The 16498-nt window shown below is 43.5% G+C and overlaps 1 protein-coding gene across 5 annotated transcripts in view; it reads right to left on the reverse strand.

Annotated features, from left to right (window-relative positions):
* Positions 1–4606: 4606 nt before the first annotated feature.
* The window catches only part of mkxa (mohawk homeobox a), a 36508-nt gene continuing 24616 nt past the window's right edge, over positions 4607–16498 (reverse strand). For 3 of the 5 annotated variants that reach the window (XM_049564757.1, XM_049564760.1, XM_049564758.1), the window contains 2 exons: positions 7343–7376; positions 4607–7216 (listed from right to left, as the gene is read on the reverse strand). In XM_049564757.1, the coding sequence (XP_049420714.1) occupies positions 7009–7216; positions 7343–7376 (242 nt within the window). In that variant the 3' untranslated portion in view covers positions 4607–7008. The remainder of the gene's footprint in view (positions 7217–7342; positions 7377–16498) is intronic. The other 2 variants (XM_049564759.1, XM_049564761.1) reach the window with 1 other exon arrangement.

Raw genomic sequence — 16498 nt, forward strand, 5'->3', positions numbered from 1 at the left:
TGTAAGCACTGTGCAGTTTTTCCGCCTCCGTGTTAGCTAATGTTTCCTCATATCATCCAGTTCAGGTTCCCAGTATCATGCAAACTCAAAGTGCGCTCATCTACAGACGACAGACGTGCCCTTTGGGAAAATATGCTAATTTCAGGGGTGTAATTTGTCTGCAAAGTAATAACGTGTCTCTGACCCTTTGTCTCCCGTGTGATTAGTTTTGGTTCACACAGTGTCCGTGATCTGAGCAGTGGCCCTGCATGCATCACCTCCTCAAACATCCATGAAGTAACAGCTGATCCAAAACAGCCCCGGTCTCAAAATGATTGCAAGGCCGGACCAATTTTTAATCAGCTCATTCTTTCAGGAATCTAACAATTATAGGCCCGGCAATTTTTCTCATATTTGTGTCCAAGGGCAGGAGTAAGCAAAAGACAAAGTCCTGGCTCTAATGAACAGGGGCTCCTTGGAGCATCCTTCACAGCAAGGTAACTAATTACTTCAGCATGCCACGGGAGTCATATTTCCTCATCAAATGGGAAATGATTTTCAGGACGTCTGCGTTCTTGGATTTCATTCCGTGTGGTTTTGCCCGCTGTCGGTGAAGCTGAGTTTCTGGCGGACTAAATGGCCAAGGTGAAGTCTGGAGTCTGTCAAGTTGCGGGGTGCGCCAAGCGAGAATCTCCACTTGTCCGTCTCGTGCGCCGAGATAACCGTGTAGTTCCACGACTCCTTTCAAATCTGTCAGCAGCACAGAGAGGAGGCATGGGTGAAAAATATGAAGGGAGAAGCTATAGGCAGCATGGAATATCACTTAGTTTTTCAATGGAAAGTGTGGCTCAGAGAAGGTGGGGTTTGGCCGGCTCAGTGCAGCGAGGGACGAGGGGTCAACAAACCTGATAGGATTATTTCAGGAAGTGTCGGGGTGAGCCGTCTCACGGGGCCACGCTGAGGTCCGGAGGCAGCTGATCCACAGGAAAACCAGTGGGGCATCTTGTTGGGTGTTTGGCCGCTCTACAGGCTGCGTCCTGATTGGTTCTGACTGACAATGAAACCACAGGACGCAGGGCCGTCCAGCACTGGGCAGCATTTACAGTTTGTGGCGTTCGCTGCTACCAGCCTTTGAAGAGCTGCTGTCAACATCTTTATTCCCGTCTCTCAAATGGCTTCTTGCAATCTTGTTTTCTCCTTCAGTATCTTTCTCGTTCCCAACGTGAGATGGGTCTCAGCTCTGTGGCAGAGCTCAGCGGTGGCATGGTGAAGCCATTAATATACAGGAAAGAGAACTGAGCCCTGAGGAAAGGGACACACCTAGGAAGTATGAGACATAAATTCAGTCTTCCCCTGGCCTCCCTGAGATGCCTCCAGACTCAGACGCTACACAAAGGCCTGGTTGTCTATTGACGCTATCATACTGGATCCACAATACCACAAGAGTTCAAATTATATGTACAGACCTCTCTAGGTATCTACATCACGACAGCGGATATAGCCAAACCCAAACTTTATGAAATCTTTATTTAAGGCCATTTATCTCTTGCTGCTGCTGCCCTCGTGAACTCCTGAGAGACAGATTTCAATCTGATACTGGGTCAAACAAATAAAGTGAAACGCCCAACATCCTTCTAAAGGTAGCAAAAATACACAGGAGATAGCAAACGCTGGGGCCCAAACCACTAATGTGCGGTGTGTGGTTGACGCAGATCACTGCTGTATACATTCAGCTCTTCCAATGGTTTGTCATGATTAGTTTGTTTAGCTCTTAAAAACCACCCCGCCTTGTGTGTCATAAACAAACATCTCCCATATTGCGATCAGTGTCGAGCGGTGGCCCATGGTTAGAATTAAGACTTTAGCCTGGTGACAATAACAAAGGAAAACTGAAATTGCCTCAGCAGACCAGAATTTGTTCTTTCCCTCTCCTTTCAAACGATAAACACTCTGACACCTCAGCACAGAATGTGAGGCTACTGACAAAATGAATGATCAAGTCAAATGTATAATATTTGTCTTTAAAGGTTTAATGTGTACATTCAGTGGCGTCTAGCAGTAAGGTTACAGAACTGAAACTCCTGTGTGTGTGAGAGAACTAAGACCCTATCTGGAGCCAGTGTTTGATTTGTCCGTTCTGGGCTACTGTAGAAACAACATGGCGGACTCTGTGGACGAGGACCTGCTTTGTATGTAGACATAAACAGCCCATTCTAATGTTGTGTTCACAGTAAACGCAATGCAAATTTTCACATTGAGTTACTCGTGCCAGTTTTAACACTAGAATTGCTGAAGTGATGAATGAACGTCTGCCAGTGTGTCCTTGGCGTCATACGGCCCCAGATGACCTCAATTGTGATTGGCTATTGTGGTGTGAATTGGTCCCTGAAGTTCTGTTTTTTTTAACTCTTGTGAATAAACGTATGATGCGAAATTGCACTACTTGCTTCATCTGTGTCACTTAATTTGCATATTTAGCTTTATTATCATATTGTCCATCGAGCTACCCAGTGCGTCTTTGGCCCCGTTTATACGACAACGATTTCAACTGAAAACGGTAAACTTTAGTTGCGTTTTGGCCGATCGTTTACACGACAGCAGCGTTGTGGCTGCCTGAAAACGCAACATTTTGAAAACAGGTTCCAGAGTGCAACTTTTTGGAAATGGCAGCGTCTCCGTTGTCATGTAAACTTGCAATATGCAGTTCCTCTGAAGACTTTTCGCACATGTGCATTACGGTTCCAGTCACTAGGTATGCTGACGGTCACAACAACAATGCCGAGCTCTGTTTGTGCTGCTCACCCTGTTGAGTTGAAGTGAAGTGTAGATCTGTTACTGGAGCAACTCCACCTCGTCGTCCATCCAGACAAAGTTATCTGTGCATGCTTTCGCCATTGTGTCTTCTTTGTTTTGGTTTGTAATCACCGCGTTGTAGAGGAAGGCGCTTCAGTGCAGGTGCATGGTGTCATGCCGTGGTGTTGCTTTGCAAATTTACTCTGCCACCCATTGGCCTGGCGTGCATACTATAGCGTTTCCAGTAGACTTTGCGGCTGTGAATGTGGATCGGACAGACTTTTACGTTTTTAGAGAAACCGTTGTTGTCTAAACAGGGCCTTTATGTCTAATCGTGTCTTTACGTTGACTTTACGTATCATTCACTCGGAAGGAACGAAAGCACAAAGATTCTTACTTTCAGGCAAGGAAATATAGTTATAAATATTATATTCCATTTCTTCCAATATGTCCCCCTAAATCCTTCACACTGCACTTTTAAAGCTGCACTAATTGTTGATTTTTATATCAAAAATAAATCAAATAACTAAAACTAATGTAAAAGGTGTTGCTCATAGTGACAAACCCACAAGGAATTATCTCCCAACTCTGCAGTTCCTCTCAGCACAGTCTTTTAGCGTCTTTTAGTTATTTGCTTTGATGTACATTATGAAAATTTACAGTTTTGGGTTCAGTCTCACAAAAACTCAAGTTGTATACCAGCTGGCTGCCACCAAGCAGCAGACAGACAGCAACTAAGGAACATAGTGGAGCATTCAGCAGCTAAAGAGCCAGAAACGTTTATAAAGTTGCTGGTGGAGACCAAAACAGAGCTAAAAGGAGAGTGAATGATGCACTCACATATCTCAGGTGAGCACAGACACCACTCCAGACAAATGCAAACCTAAGTAACTTTACTTAAAGTACAAAACTTGCGTTAAAGGGTAACTTGACAACACCCAACGATGTGTCTCTTCCTAAATGCTAATGTAATGCTAATGCTAGTGCCACGCCCCTTTGCATGTGATTATGATGTTGAAGGGACGCTATAGCATCTTTATGAGACGCACTGGGCTTCACACTCACTCCAATGTAAATCCATCCGTGGCAATACTTGACACTGAGAGCAACTGACGTTGTATAAAGAGCAATAAAGTCTTTGTAAGGTGAGAGGTTGGGGAGGTGGGTGGTCAAACAAAACCGGACTTTCATCAGGAGACTGTTAGTGTGCCGTGTGAAACCAAAAGTCAATGTTGTTTTGATGTAATATTACATAATTTATGTACCCACGTCCAGCGTTAAACCAAAAGTCAATGTTTTGATAGAAAGTTATGTCATTTTTGTACAGTTGTTGCGCAATGATGTCACTTGTGTGAGGTATTATGTCACATGACCTTATTGTTAGGTAGCAAACGTACTGACTTAAACCCAAAACATGATCTTTTTTCTAAACCATAACAATTCCACAATAACCACGAATTACAACGTGAACAGCTGTGCTAACATAGAGACGCTAATGGGCGCACTGTACATCACAATGAGACGCCAAAGTTGGCGACCTGGGAACAAGAACGGGTTGTGAGGCGATGTATAAAATGTATAAAATAAAACATGTCAGCCTGATATATGGTGATACTAAGTCAATATACGTCATATATTTTTGTGTATACATTTGCTTTTGCTGCCCCCATGTGGCCAAAAAATGTGCTGATGCTAAAGTAAATAAACAAAAAAAAGAACATTAAAACACAGGATGCTTTTCATTTCATTCAGAGGTTTATTCATTCATTATTTGCTTTGACCAAGTAACAACTGTTTTTATAAAAGAAATTTTACATGAGAGCAACTCGGACAATACAAGGAGATATGCATTTGGTCATTGGATTGAAAATCCAGTCTCTATCAAAACAAACAAAAAAAAAATCTCAATTTATATAACTTAACAATAAAAAAAACAAACTATGGTCACCACTTTGTTTTTACAAAGTCCGCAATAATAATTTATAGGCTTTAATACATACCATAGCTTCCCATTTGTCAGCATGGTTGTGAGAGCAGGGCTTGTGCTGGAGAGAGGCGTGTACAGTACCAAAGTCTCGGCTGTGGAAACCCCTTTGTTAGAACTGGTGTCGTTGTTGAGGAGTGACCGCCGGTAGGAACAACAAAGGCTACTCTGTTGTCTCTGAAGCCTCCTTCCCTCGCTCCTTCTCTTCCCAGCGAGGCGGGTATCGTGTGAGGTGTGAGGGTCGTGAGTGATCCAGAGGTTCAGAGGTGCGATTGGAAACACAAGGAGTGGGCCAGGCACTACCCCGCAGCTACCCAGCCTGGATCAGGTGTATAAAAAACACATGTGGGAGCCCACCACCCCCACTGCATAAGCAAATAGTGCCTGGGGATTGGCTAGTGCGATTGATTTCATTATACCTCCATAGGCACGCTAACAGGAATAATATAGGGTTGTCCTTCATTTCTTTTACGTCTCTTCACCTTAATGTAAAAACACCAGAAGTTCTCAATGGAGTCTGTGTGTTTTCTGATTGAAAACTGTAAGTGCAGCTTTTTTTTTTGTTAACAGTTTGCACATTCAAGACATAAAAAAGGTCAAAAAGTCACTTTGTGCAGCTTCACTCCCTCAAAGTCCTTGACCATAAGCACAGTATGGGCTGTCCAAAAAAAAACAACAAAAAAAACGGCACAATTTATGAAGGAGTGTACATTTTGACACACATAAACAGTACCTTTAAGATATACATAAAATTACAAAGTCAGCACAGAGAGCCAACTTCAGTTTCTTCCATAAGTCCAACTCGATTTCCCCCAGTTTGTGAACTTGGCATCGTTCGCCGCAAACGTTTCTAACATATGCACCGTACATTAGTACTTTCTAGAAAAGAGACTCTTTCCATTGGATGACGAAAGAAGCTCTTAATGCGGTGCGGCTAAGTGAAACCAAGTTCTGATCAAAAACAAAACGACCACACATATACAGACTGACAATAACAAATACTTTGAACACTTGCTTGGCTGACAAATAGATAATACTGAAATGTATTTTTGAAGACAAACAAAGAAAAAAAAAGCGAGGGGGGAGAAAGTCAAACTTTTAAGTCTATCCTCTGGCTTCTTGTAAACAGCAATTTGAATGTAATGCTAAACAGCTGAGAGGGCTGAGGATCAAAAGGCTGGGGGAGCTGGTGGTGGATTTTTTTTTCTTTCATTCACTCCGGACTATCTTGTTCTGAGCACAAACATGTGAAAAGGCAACACTGTCCACATAAAAACACTGATAATGCAAAGCAAAAACATCCCTTTTAGGTCATGGCATTCTTCTGTCAGAACAGATACTGTATTAAAGCGTGCCCGTACATCTGTGTCACTGCGAGGGTGAATGTGACTTCATCTGGGTCCAGCTGACGTTTGGGCACGTTTCAGCAGCTATAAGCCACGATAACAAAGGAATCCTTCGCTGGGTGCTGAAATCCAAGGCTGACGTGTGGACACGGCACAGCGCGTTGGCTGCTTATCGATCTGCTGCTCACATTAGGGCAACTTATCTACGTATCCGACGGCCTGCCAGCAGCGAGGGGCTGACTGAGACAAAACAGCGTTCGGTTTACAGTCAAAATGAAGACTCCAGTCGAAACAAGCACGATGCCTTCAGGGAGTTACTGCTGGATATATTCTAAAAGAGCGTGTATGCTATTTGAGTTCATCAGTGCCTCGGATGGTGTGCTCATTCAGTCCTTAAGGCACAGGCTGTTATGTTATGGGAGTTTTCATTCACAAAGCGAATCCTGAATCACGACTGCGACACTAAACTTAGTAAAAAGAGGCACCTCTGTTTCTGTACTTTGCACTGACCACAGTCGGCGAGTTATTTTTCTAAATAACAAAAAGGCACTTGAGGCAAAATACAAATTTTGTAGCATAAAAAAAAAGAAGAAGAAATAAAAAAATCAGACTCATCAAAAATAAGTTAACATTACAAAAGTGTCTTGCTTTAGGAAATACTGCAGTGAAACTCATCAACATTTGTCTGTCAGCAAAGAAAATGATGGTCAAGGCCTCTTTTGCACTTTTTTTAGACACCAATAAAAAAAGTTTTTGTTCCACACTTCCTCGCCTCAAACACCAACCCCCTCCCTAAACGACAGTTTCTCTTCTCACTGCTGAGGGAGTTTATTTGGACTCCGGCGAGTTTGCTGAAACAGGAATGTTTGCTGGTTTGCATAGAGAGATGGGAGGATGACGTCAGGGCTAATATTTCTGCATCAGCGGCACTTTAACAGTCTTGATCTCTGCTATATGAGAGGACTTCTGGATGATGCAGCTGGTGGTCCCGGAGGCGCTGTCCTTCCCCTGCGCCAAGTTGGTCAAGGCCATGGCAGCGTTGATCTCCCTCCAGTACGTCTCGTCTTTGCCCTTCACCCGCTCTTTCTGCGCAGCTACGACGCCACCGCTGCTGCTGATGATCAGAGGAACACGCAAACACGCACAGGAAAGGACAAAACAGAGAGCAGGGAGTTAGAGGTCAAGTTCAGCTTGTAATGAATGAAAATAGAAGGTCAGCAAGGTACGAGAGTCCACTCACTTGTCACATTTACTTGATCCATGGTCTGTGGTTTCTGAAAGTACAAGAAGGGGAAAAAAAGGTTAGTTTTGCAGAGTTCTCCAGGGTCAATGAGGATTTATTGAAATCTAGCTGAACATACAGGCTCGGGATGTGTGTGTGTGTGTGTGTGTGTGCGTGGTTCTGTGTGAGGTCTGCACTGTAAGCGTACACCCTGTCCTGTGCAAACATGTGTTGCTCTGTTTTCTCTCTTTACTCAGATGCTGGACAAAAAGGACGTTTTGCAAGAAGCCGTCAAGAAACAAGGTGACTAATAGGATCGAGTTGAAAGATGTTTCTTATGACTCATAAACTCCATTCCCTAATATTTTGTTCGAAAACAAATGGGCCCCGGCCAACGTAATTGAGTTGTCTGAGGAAATCAGATTGAAAATGACTGAGCGTAAAAGATTTGAGTGGGAATGAAAAGGCAGCAAGTGAGTCAGTGAGAGAAAGATGGATGTCTGCTCGCTTTTTTTTTCTCTTCAAATGGGAGCAATCTCTATCTCATATGTAAAACATTAGCGGGGAATAGCAGAGTCATTAAACAATGAAACCAAACTTCTCTTCAGGGCAACCAGTGTGTTTACTTCAGCATGCTGCTCACTCCGAAAGAAAGGCCATGTGCACGTCGGCGCGTGTATGTGGGTTAATTCGCGCGTGTGTTTGGGCTGAACCTGTCTTCTGTCTTGGGTCCAGCTCTAGGTAGGTTTTGCCCAGCAGTGAATATGATGACACAGGCTTGGCGTTTCATGAGGCATTAAAAGAGAGCAGAGCATCTGGATTTCCTAGCCGTGCAGCCTCCAGGCGCTCTCTTTAAGTAAACTAAACAAACAGCTCAGGCCCTGTGAGCTTTTAAGAAGTTCAGTCGTGACCAGGTATAGATGACTGGTCAACTTGAGAACGCTCAAAAGAAAGCAGTTATCTTAAATTTCCAAAAAGAGTTCGTCTTAACTAGGTTTTTCTCCCAGCAGGGATAACCAGTGCCTTGCACCATCCACGCCACATTTCCCAGTAAAGCAAATGCATAAACCTGAGCTGCTGCTTTAACAAGCCCTTCCTTGTGCCACCGTCACCGCAACACAATAGTCAACGGGCGTTCCTGATCGTTCCCTCCTGCTAATGAAAATCTGCACCCTTCATTTTCACTGGAATTTCATTCCCATGATTGTTAGACTGGAAAAGGTTGCACGAGGACACTGTGTTTTGGGGTTTATCGTGGTTGCAGACAGCCGCAGAGACGAAGAGCCAAAACTCCAAATTCGGAGAAAGCACACACAAACAAGATTTTACCGTTCTGCTTTGTCACCTCTAACCTCGCCAAAGCTCTTCATTGACTTTCCAAAGATCTGGATCCAGCGTTCAGGCTTGTGCAAGCTGCCATAAGTGCCTAATTATTCCCAACGCCCTCCCTTGTTTTCCAAAAATGTTCCTGTGTAGCGTGACCCACGCTGACAGTGCCGGGTTTGCGAGGCCTCAGGCTAATATGGACCTGATTATGAAATTTCCTGTAGTTTTCCTGTTCGCTCTGTAATAGGTGTATTCCACTGAGAGAGATGGACTTCAGTCTTCGCATTTTTCTCCTGTTGATGATTCTTAGACAGAAGACGAGAGGAATGTGTGTGCACGTGTGCGAGGGAGATGAGGACATGATAACCCAGAAGTACAAACCACAGAATGAGATTTGAGGTTTCAGTGCGTCAAAGCGTTCCAACAAAATCCTCACATTCTCGTCTGGCCGCAACTCCCTGCTGTCCTATCTTTACCTCGGCCTTTATCTTGCTTCATCAGCGAGTCCCTTTTCCCTTTATTGATATTCCTCAGGTCCCTCGTCCTCCGTCCTCCACTTGCTGCAGCGATCTGCTGTAATACCCCCCTGATCCAGGTACTCGGAGACTGACCATTTTCATGCAGCGCAGCCAAAACAAATGTGATGTTTCCCGACTATGTTTTAATAAGAGGTGACTCTGTGCTATGTCAAGAATAAAAGCACTTCTTCCATTCTTTCAAAAGCTGTTTTTGAAAGCCCTCACTGTCATCCATCTCCTCTTCATCATCTTTGTTTTCTTATTCTCTAGTTTTTAGCCATTTTTCAAACTTACATACTTATATATATATATATTTATATATTTAGCAGGTGTGTTTTGGCCTAAATTGTGATTGTCAGGGAGACACTTGAGGACGCCAACAGCGTCCTCGCTGCACTCTATCTCCATGATTGTTCCCAGTGCTCGGAGGCAGATTGGTCCTAAGTAAAAATATGCACCATTCTCCATAATCACAGCTCTGTAATTACAGGCCAATTACACTGTTTTCATGTGTTGTTTACGTTCCCCCCAAAATATATTAGCTCAGCGTTTACTGCCACGGCGCTCCGTGTATAGATTGGTTGGTGACAGCAGCAGGAGGGTCGACAGCAGGGACATCAAAGACAAACAACATGCAGAATAAAATGTCTCTTTGTGTGTTGTGAAGTCACTGTGGGCTGACATATGTAGTGTGCGAGTCTTTCCATCCACAGCTTTAAGTGTTTCCAGTGTGTGCGAGGCAGCCACTGTCCAGATGCTCCACAAAACTGGGTTTTTGAGGCCACCCAGACCCCAAGGACCCCCCCTTGGATTAGGCTCCAGTCCCGGCCCTTGGGAACCCCGGACCCCAGGATCTGGAAATGCACCACTGCATAGAAAAACTCTATTTCCAAAGCTCCGTGCCTAAAACATTTAAAACTCAGATTTTTAAAAACAAGGGCAGAGCCAAAGACTCAATAAATCGGCAATAAATCACGGAGAAACCTTTTATTATTTTATCATCCTTTTTTCCTTGTTTTTCCTATTTTTTTCTTTACTACTTTGCTACTGAACACTCCGTCCACTTTGCTGTTGCCTTTGGGCTCCACTGACAGTGGGGTTTCACAGACCGCCAAAGGGGAAAGCTAAGAAGTTTGATGGTTTCTGGCGTCATGCTGGAAGTCCAAAAATACTAGCTCACTTAACATCACCGCGGGGCAATGGAGGGAGAGCAATAAGAGGGCAAAAAAAGATGAGAAAAAAAAAACGGACGAGTTTTAAGAAAACTGGGTGAAAATGAGAGAAAACAAGCGTGGGCTGACAAATTAGAAAGGGAATGAGGTTACACCTGTTAAGACGACTGCGGAGGAGAGCGGTTGACTATCATCATTACCATCTGGTGCTGTTGTTAGCAACATACAACAATAAACAAGGCAGGCCCTGTTGCACAAACCAAGGGCTGGGCTGAATTAGCCAGACAAATAAACACACACACACATTTTATATGACATTTACGTTGCAGACTTTCAGTTGGTGGTCTTATCCAAAGCGACTTAGAATAAGCGTCAAGTCTTAGGTCACCAGAAATCACATGTTGCCTAAAATAAGCCTTCAGTGGCTTTACAATGTTCCCATGATCATAAAACAACCACATAAAGTGTTTTAAAGACCAGAGCAGATAAGAGGAAGGACGGGGTTTTAAAGGGGTAGTTTGACATTGAAGGGAAATGTGCTTATTTGATTCTGAGGGTTAAATGAGATGATTGTTACCACTGTCATATGTGAGACTCATCTAACTGTCAGCGACAAACAACTGTTATTCTTGGTGGTAGTTTGAATGATTGTTGCATGATTCTTGCAGTGTGTGTTGTCGCTTAGGATAAAAGCATCAGCTAAAGAAATGTAAAGTAAATATAACAGACTTTGAGAAGATTGTCTCAACTCTAAGTCCACTTACTAGCTTTTTATGGAGCCCTGACGAGCTACTACTGCCTGTTATTACAAAAACCAAAGTTCCATACTTAGATCACGTGAAGACGACTGAGCCAACTCCATCTGCTGATGCAGACCGTGACGTCGTTCAAAGTTAAAGAAAAATCTAGAATGAGTAAGTTAAAGTGTAAGTTTGATTTGGCCCCTAGTTTCCCATGTTTTTGTGTCTAAGTGACTAATGGAGACAACATTTTTTAAAACTGGTCCAGTATGAAGCGAGACCACGGCGATGTAACCACTCAGGGCTGTGTTCGCACCATCTGTGTATGAGGACTGGACCTGACTCTGAGTTATGCCAGTCGAATAAAACAAAAGCCCTATCATATCATATCATATCATATCATATCATATCATATCATATCATATCATATCATATCAAGTTGCTGTGAGCTTTAAATTCACAACTTCCAACAAGTTAAATCATACTATTTATTTAAATGGAGCCTGGTGTGTGTGGCAATACTGATTGTAAAACTGTTTCTGGTTGAACAAAAATAATCTTCATGTTGTCAGACACTTGGAATAACAATCTGAGCCTGTCAGTGCAAAAATAAACACATTTAGTGGAAGTAAATTGAAGGACCAAACATGCCCAGAGTGGTTACATTGCATTCTGTTTCTCCAACACATTCTCACTCCGACCTCGTCACACATATCGGCGTTTGGTCACAGACTTTCCACGTCCACATATGATGTGCGAGGTACCCTGGGTGTGTTGGTTGTTGACGTTCTGGGACGCCGAGTCAACTTCAGCCTGTTACATGCATTGTCTGTTTTCAAAATACACTTCTGTTTCACATGTACAGTTTGCATACTGACTCTTTTGAAATAAATGCACTACGTCGGTACAACACTTCCTTTAACAACAAATGCACGTGGTTATGTTTTGCCAACACATGCTCATGGTCGGAATTAGGCAACAAAGGCACGCGGTTGGGTTTAGAAAAAAAGAACAGGGTTTGGTTTAACAATCATACGGGAAGCGAACACCAGCCTCCCGTGTAAAGTTAGGTTGTTGTTGGACCCATCTGCTACCCCTTCCGCCCACCTTTCACGTTAACTTTCATTGTTATCCCGCTGCGTATCCTCCTGATGCCACCAGGTGCCATAAAACAATAACTGGAACCGGCCGTGTATCATGCCCATGTGAAAGAATGCCTTTTTTCGTCTGTGTCTGTGACAACTGAAGTCACTGACCAAGCCGCAGTTTTCGACAACTTCTAAGTGAGACTATGTTGGTTTCTTGCTCAAAGCTGGACCAGTGTCAAAAACTGTTGTTCCAATAGTAACTTAGACACAAGACGTAGGAAAATACCAAATTTATTCTTTTAGGTTATTTTGTCAAAGTTGTAAAGAAAAATTAAAAAAGTAAAGAAGAAAAGTCTGAACCACTTTTTTATAGGTTACCGTTTATAAAGTGTTAATGAGTTGTAATTTGTTTTATTAATGATTACCTAATTTACTTAAACCTTTTAGATCTATTAGCAATAATAACTTCAGTGTTGCCAGGCTGTGAAATATCTAATTGATGATGAGTAAGTTATTATTGCTGATAAACTATCAAGTCTACACTTACTCATGTTAATAAAGTCATGAATAAAGTTGTCAAAAAGTATAAATATTACCATATTCTATTGATAAAATCCACCAAGACTGCAGCTATAAATGTTATCAGAAATACTACACTGGATAAATCCCAGGCTGGGAGTCTTTTTAAGCACCTGGCAACTCAATAGTTGTTCTCAAAAATAGCTGAAATAACTGATCTAGAAAATATGTATTAACAATTATAAAAGCAATTCATTTTACCTAATAAACTCTCTGTAAAGGAAGCCTGGACTTAAAAAGTGTAATCAAGCAGTTGTGTGTCAGCGTGCAGGAGGTGAAATGCATTTACTTTGACCAGAATGAGAAGATTATTCCACCACTGGAGAAAGACAGATAGCTGGAAACACACACACACACACACACACACACACACACACACACACACACACACCCACACCCAAACTCAATTGTTGAAGTAAGGAAATGAGCTAAGCCGATTTCCTCTAAAGCACCTGATGAGAACCAGAGTGGCGTTGCAGACTCGACAATCTGCTCGTTGCTGACCTGTGTAACCACAGAACAGGTCAGCATGAGAACAGATCATCATGTGCTTATGCGGCTCCTTTGATTTCTCAGGCGGGCTAGTCGAGGTCTAAGAGGTCTGAGGATGAGTCAGGGCTTACTGTCACCACAGGAGAGTCATAACTCTGCACTGGACAGAAAATGTTTCATCCTGCAGCCGCACTTTACCTCCAGCAACGCCTGCGTCATGAAGCTTACCGGATATAAAGTTAGATTCAAGTCACTGAATGTGCAGACATGCGAGTTCTTGGACCGCTTTCTTTTTGCCGAGTGTTTTTGGTTCCAACCAAAAAGGAAATGATGAACGCTTCAGGCGACTTATGGCGACGTCCACTGATGCTATCTTTGATTTGACACCAGACCAAGCCACAGAGCCTTGAGCATGAGGTGCGACACGGAGCTCTCAGATCTATTTCTTTAATGATCTGTGCTTTTTTATAATGTCAAGAAGAGTCTGTAAATGAAGTTAGAGATGCCTTGGCACTGCTGCCTCACACTCTGCCAACGGTACTTTTATATTAGCCCTCGAGCCATTCTCCCCCCTCCCTGTTTCTGTCTCTACGGGTGGCGAAGGAGTCTGAGTCTGAGACTGCAAAGAACCAAACTGTCAATTCCACTCACTGAGCCAAAGACATCATACACGGCGTGAATTTAATGCCTTCTCCTTTTGCCCTGACAACACTTTCATCACTTAAAAAATATTGAATAATTAGCTCTTACGCTATTAAACAGAACATACACACGGTGACAGAGCCAGACAGATACTGAGCTGCTGCCCAAAAGTGACTCTCCCATCCGCTGCCTTTCTTTTTCTGTGTTGCTTTTTTTCCATGTCTGCCCGGCAGATGACACACTGCTGTGTGTGTATGTGTGTGTGTGTGTGTGTGTGTGTGTGTGTGTGTGTGTGTGTGTGGCTGCGGTCGGGGCAGATAACCAAGATCCAGCAATGAGGATTACGCTTTGTGTCTTCTTGCTAGATGGAGAAATAATAACAGTGTTTCAGATGTTAAAGCCCTGCCAGGTTGTCATTGTGTTTACGAGTGCCAGTAAACAGAGTGTAATCAGGGCCCCCGTAAATCAGCCAAAATGAGGAGAGCGTCTCGACGAAGAAGTAAATACATTGTCATGGCGAGTGTCTTCTCCTGTGTGTGTGTGCGGGGGTGTGCGCGTGGACTGCCGGGGTGTCATGGACAAACAAAAAAAGGAACCAACTGGCTCATCATGAGGAATCAGGGATTGGGATTTGGCGTGACAACAGATGATCGCCTGAAAACGATCATCACAAACGATTGAAGAGAGGACAGCGATAGCATCCGAGGATCTCCGAGCTCATGCTTTAAATGCCGACCTCATGACAACGGAGGAGTAACGACACTGCTGATGATGAACAGATGAGCCTCTCGCCGCTGCTTCGACACTACAGGTACAAGAGAGACAGAACAGGGCTGACTCTTCCCAGTCGGGCCGTCCCATCACAGGTTTCCCAGTAACATCCTCTGGGGAGGAACGGTTGTTGTTTGCGGTGCACAAAACACACACATTAGGGAAAAAAGAAGAAACCACGAGTAAACATTATTCAGATTTTTAAGTGTTTTCATGTGCCCAAAAATATCCTTTTTTTCGGGAGCTGGAGGCCAAATGATATGTTTGAGCTGCACTCACTGCATCATTATGTTGCAATTCTTCGCAGTGGTAGGTTGAATTGCCGTCTCACACTCTTGGGGGATTTCTGTGTGTGCGTGCGTCCCGTGTCCTCTCCATGTCACACCTCTGCTCTCTCATTAAACCTCTCTCTGCTCTCCTCTATCCCGTGGGAACACAATGGCAGCCTATTGTTCTAGACGCGGCTCGGCCTTTAAAATGGAAACAATTTGTGTTTTATACAGACCGGGGCAGTGCGGCTCGGTTTCCCTGACTAGGCAGGCAGCTGTGTTTTCTGAATCTGATGACCCGATTGTGTGTGTGTGTGTGTGTGTGTGTGTGTGTGTCTAAAAGCCTTGGCGTGCTGATGATTTAAAAACGATCAGGTTTAGAGGGCTCGTTATTCCGTGCTCTCCCAGTTCTATGTTAGGGAGTTGCGTATAAACAGTGTCTGTTCCGATGTTTGTCTGTTAACACTTCTCCGCAGGATGACGGCTAGAATGAACACTGTCTCAGTCTGGTGCTGTCTTCTCTGTTTGTCTCGCACCCAACCTTCTGTTTAGTGGTCGGAAGCCAATATCCCATCTTCCAGTGACAGAGGTTCACCATCAGGGTATTTTTTTTCTTCCTCTCGCTGCCTCTCTGTGTTTTTATCCACCTTTCCATTCACATGAAGCTGAACCGCAGCTTAATGCCAGGATTATACCTCACCTCTGCCAACTCCCAGTCGTTCCCACCGTTGGACCAGCCACACCCTGCAGGACACTTCACAGCCTTTCATATACATCACTGAGGACTCCACATCATCCAGACCGAGTGCAAAAAGACTTAAAGCTCCAGTCCAGGGTGTTTTGGCATTTTTATATTTCATAGTTTAGTCATTTCCTGGCAGTGTTGATGAGCCACACTGTTAGCCAAATATTTTTTGACAAATAACTTTTTTTCAATACAATTCTGTGCTCAAAGTTAGAAAGAGAAGGCTGCTGGAAGATGGTGTATGACTAAAGTAGAAGCTGCGGGTTGTGCGTCATCCTAGTTTGTGCAGGTGCACTGTCACACCTCGTTGCGCCTGAGTGGCAAAGCTGTCACTGTGAGCTAGCTTGGGTACGGATTTTTTTAGGGCTGTCGGTTAATCGCATGATTGTCCACAGTTAACTTGTTATTAAATGCAAACTAATTGCACATTTTTTATCTGTTTTAAATTAACCTTAAAGGGATATTTTAGCTTTGACGCAATATGATGTCTAACTTTACACTTGGAAATGTTAAATAAACATCTCCTGTTTTTTTTAAGCAGCTCAACTTACTCGGTCTCTAACTCAATTTACATCGACAGGAAATGCAAATAACTTTGGTCTTGCAGAGAGAATCATGTGGCCGAGCTTTGAAGCTGAGCTTGCCGTTCAAAAGGTGCCTTTCTTTATCCATCTCTGTTCACACAGGTTTGTTTCTGCCTACCATCCATAGTGTTGCTGCTGCATCGCTTCCTGATTTCTGACATGGGTGGGCCGAGGGTCAAAATTACAGAAGGTACGTGCACTAATCGCGCATCAAAAAAACTAGTGCCGTTAAAAGGAATTTGTGTTAA

This window comes from Epinephelus fuscoguttatus, linkage group LG21, assembly GCF_011397635.1.
Source record: "Epinephelus fuscoguttatus linkage group LG21, E.fuscoguttatus.final_Chr_v1".
NCBI lineage: Eukaryota > Metazoa > Chordata > Actinopteri > Perciformes > Serranidae > Epinephelus > Epinephelus fuscoguttatus.